Genomic DNA, 3,568 nt, shown 5'->3' with positions numbered 1-3,568 from the left:
CATGTCATCAATGTCTAGGAGCCACATCACTAATCTGCATTCTACCAGTTGCCTGTAGCAAGTTATATTTTGTGAAACTTTTGAAATATACTAGTTCTATTATGTAAGTGTAGCATCATTCAATGCAGTTATTATTCTCTAGTGACAACACTCTTTCTTATAGAATTGTGACTGACAATGTTTTAGCTTAACTTCCTGTATTATAGTTATGTAATAACTTATACAAGAGTAATAAAACTTGTGTAGTAAATGAGGTAAACAGTACGTCATTTGCAGTATGTATAAGTTATTAGCAATTAATGATTTACCCAAAAGAAGGTAAGAGCATTCCAAAGTTTAACACTAGAAGTAAAAATCAGTAGAAAAACTGAGAGGGTAAGGTGATGAGGCTAAGAGAGCATAGAGAAGTATGACATGTGCATCAGTATAAGAAATTTTATACCAATAGTTGGTTTATTGTATAGCCTTGAATCAGTTTTCATTGTTTAAATTTTCAATGGAATTAATTTTTGTGGTTTACAAAATTTTTCATCATCTTTGTTTGGTGTTTTAGTGGAATTAATTTTAAAATTAGTTCTACATGAAATAAACCAGCTATAAGTATATATACATTATAGATACTAATAATATACAACAAATTTTATGTGAGGGAGTGCTTGTCAACAGAATCCCCAAATCTGCAGCTGTATTCAGGATCTGGACAGATTTACTACAGAATTCTTAGAATAGTTATGTCATGAGTAGTGTACCACATCTGTGTCTATTGCAATGATTAATTACAGAACAAATTACCACATCACTGATCACAAGCCAGTGTTTATTGCAATCAAATAATTACAGAACAATATACCACATCACTGATCACAAGCCAGTGTCTATAATTACTGAACAATGTATCACAACACTGATCGTGAGTAGTTACTAGTTACAAATTAATAATGCATTTAGATCTAATAGAGCTGGTTTGTTTGTACATTATTATAGACAGCATGCTACCAAAACAGCTCAAATACTTGAAATTTCCTTGGGATAGCTTATTCTTTGAAAAATTAGTGTTTATGTTTTAGTTACAACATGCTGTATAGCTGTAGTTTTGGAGGAGTAAAATTTTAACTAATTGTTAAATTTTTAATTGTTGCTAAGTTTTAATTTTGTTGATTTGTGTCCATGTATACCATTGAGTATGCATATAATTGTTTGGTTTTATTTTGGTGAATGGCTGTCAAGACTTCAAAATTTATAAAAATTTCCCCTCCAAAATCAACAGTGTAGACTATCATCAGTGGTACTTCATGCTTTGTGGCCTATCTAATTTTTTTTTTTTTTCAAGGATAATGGATCTCCATGTATATAATGGTACTTTTAGAGATATTGTTACTTGAAACAGATTTTTAAACAAAAAGTAAAAGAGATAAATCACATACTTGAGAGTTTTATTAAAAGAAGTCACCACAATGCTTTTCATCACTCAGTCACTTTCTTTGTCCAAGTTCCTGTTCCAATTTTACTTGTCAGTTCATGCTCTTATGCTCTCATTATTCACACACAACTTTATAAGTTTATTGTTCTTTACCTTGCCACAAAAAACACGAAATTATGTAGCACTATTAGGACCAGTTAATTTTTAAAATCATGAAAAAATATAATTAAATCAAAAGATAGTAATAGAATACTAAAAAAAATATTAGTAACAAATTCAATCTATTTTTTAATTAACTTGTAGATCCTGTATTTTTACGGAGCCACAGTCCAGAAATGTTGAGCTTTGGCTTTTTAGAAGCAACATCAATAAAGATCATAATTAATGTCAAATCAATGCAAAAGATAATACAATGTGTGAATAATCCCTGCAAAACAAAGTAACCAAGAGTATCAATAGTTAGACCAGTGACATATGCCATTAAAGAAAAGGAAGCATTAAAAAGACTCTTCTGAATACCATAAGCTGTAGTGATGAATTCCTTATTTATTATAAAAGCTGGCAGAGCTGTGAGTGATGGTCCAATAATAGTATATGAGAGAGAATACAATATTCCTGCTATGAATGGTATGTAACTGTCTCCATTGCTGAACATAAATAATAATAAAGCTGGAAGACTTGTTATTATAAGTGATGACAGTAACCAATACAAGCGAAAGCCAATCTTAGTTGTAAGAAGCCCAGCAATTGGTATAAATATGATTGCTCCACCAAACAACAAGCTATTGGCCAAGTTTGCCATTTCAATTGAAAGGCCATATTTCTGTATAAAAAAATCCTGGCCATTTCCAACAATCGAATGCAAGACTGGAAAATAGGCTAAATTAATAGCTGTACTCAACCAGAATAGTACTGAAAACTGCTTCACATTATCTAGAATACTGAATTTATGAACTGTAATTGATTTAAGTAATTTTTCAATCCGTTTCTCTCGTTTGTAGTCCATAAAAAACACTATTAAAGAGCATGTTAGCCCAATTATCATTAATCCAGCAGCAGTGAGTAGTGTGACTCCTAGTCTAAAAGTAGGACTATGAAATATTGTGAGATTGTCATATATTAACTGAGGAAGAAGTATAGCTAATGTTCCTCCTATTCTACTGAATCCAATATCAATTGAAATGGCAAGTGGTAGGTCCTCTTTAAACCAAATCGCTTTAAATCCATTATCAATAACTACCACTAACTCATACCCAGCTCCAAGTAAGAATCGTCCAGCCAGCATAATAAAGTAGTTATCAATGAGTCCTCCTAGACTCCATACAATCTGGCCCAGTAGTACACAACTAACCACAATGAGTAATCCTAGCCTCAATCCCACTAACCTGTCTATTAGTACTCCACCTACTAAGCAAAGGACTATGTTAGGCCATGCAGTAACGGAGAAAAGTAGATCATACTCTGCAGTAGTGACTCCCATCACTTTAATAATAGTGTCTTCTATGCCATTGGGCATTAAAAGACAATAGTTGGACAAAAGACGTAGAGAAGAAAGAAAGAAAAGAAAAAGATACTTGTATCTCCAGTTGTTGTACCAGCTCGTCGACATCGTGCTAATTCAGGAATGAGAGCGGATATCTGGATTTTATGTGGGCGTGATCTTGTGTGAGCCATATGTAGCTCTTGTCCAATAGTCTCCCCTCCAACTAGTGGATTGCTATTTTGATCTATCGATGACCCATCTTAGTGATAATGAGGACAACTGATTAGCTCATGACACTTGCTCCATTATTCCTTGTATTTGAGAAAGTAAGTATTTTGATACATGATGTAGCTAGGGCTGTGCTCGGGCATGCATACTGTACTATGGCTAGGGGCTCAGTGTGGGTCAGTGCCACTCAACAGATTGCTGCGTGTAGCCGTACCCACGGGGCCAAAATTGCTACATTATTTGTGTATCCCTGGGCTATGAACTACATGTATGTACATTAATAATAACAATTGTTGCTGTAGAGTAAGTCGGGGCTATTTTGTCCTGGGGCTATTCTGTCCCTCTGTATAAAGGAATGACAAATTTCCATGTAGCATGGAGCCAAGTCAGCCAACATAGATAATAGAGTAAAGGAAAATAAATGAATGAAAGTAAAT

At 33.6% G+C, this 3,568-nt stretch overlaps 1 protein-coding gene across 1 annotated transcript; it reads right to left on the bottom strand.

Annotated features, from left to right (window-relative positions):
* Window positions 1-1,712: 1,712 nt before the first annotated feature.
* On the bottom strand, window positions 1,713-3,029 carry LOC100635993 (major facilitator superfamily domain-containing protein 1-like). Its single transcript, XM_003387923.1, has one exon. It carries the CDS (start codon window positions 3,027-3,029, stop codon window positions 1,713-1,715), a length of 1,317 nt encoding a protein of 438 aa, XP_003387971.1.
* Between the last annotated feature and the right edge of the window lie 539 nt (window positions 3,030-3,568).

This window comes from Amphimedon queenslandica, unplaced genomic scaffold (assembly GCF_000090795.2).
Source record: "Amphimedon queenslandica unplaced genomic scaffold, v1.1 AMPQUscaffold_13309, whole genome shotgun sequence".
NCBI lineage: Eukaryota > Metazoa > Porifera > Demospongiae > Haplosclerida > Niphatidae > Amphimedon > Amphimedon queenslandica.
Note: the sequence above shows the minus strand (reverse complement) of the source record. Positions and strands in the feature narration are given on the sequence as shown.

Coding starts and splice junctions, on each gene's coding strand:
- LOC100635993 (XM_003387923.1), bottom strand. CDS start 3,029: ATGTCGACGAGCTGGTACAACAACTGGAGATACAAGTATCTTTTTCTT.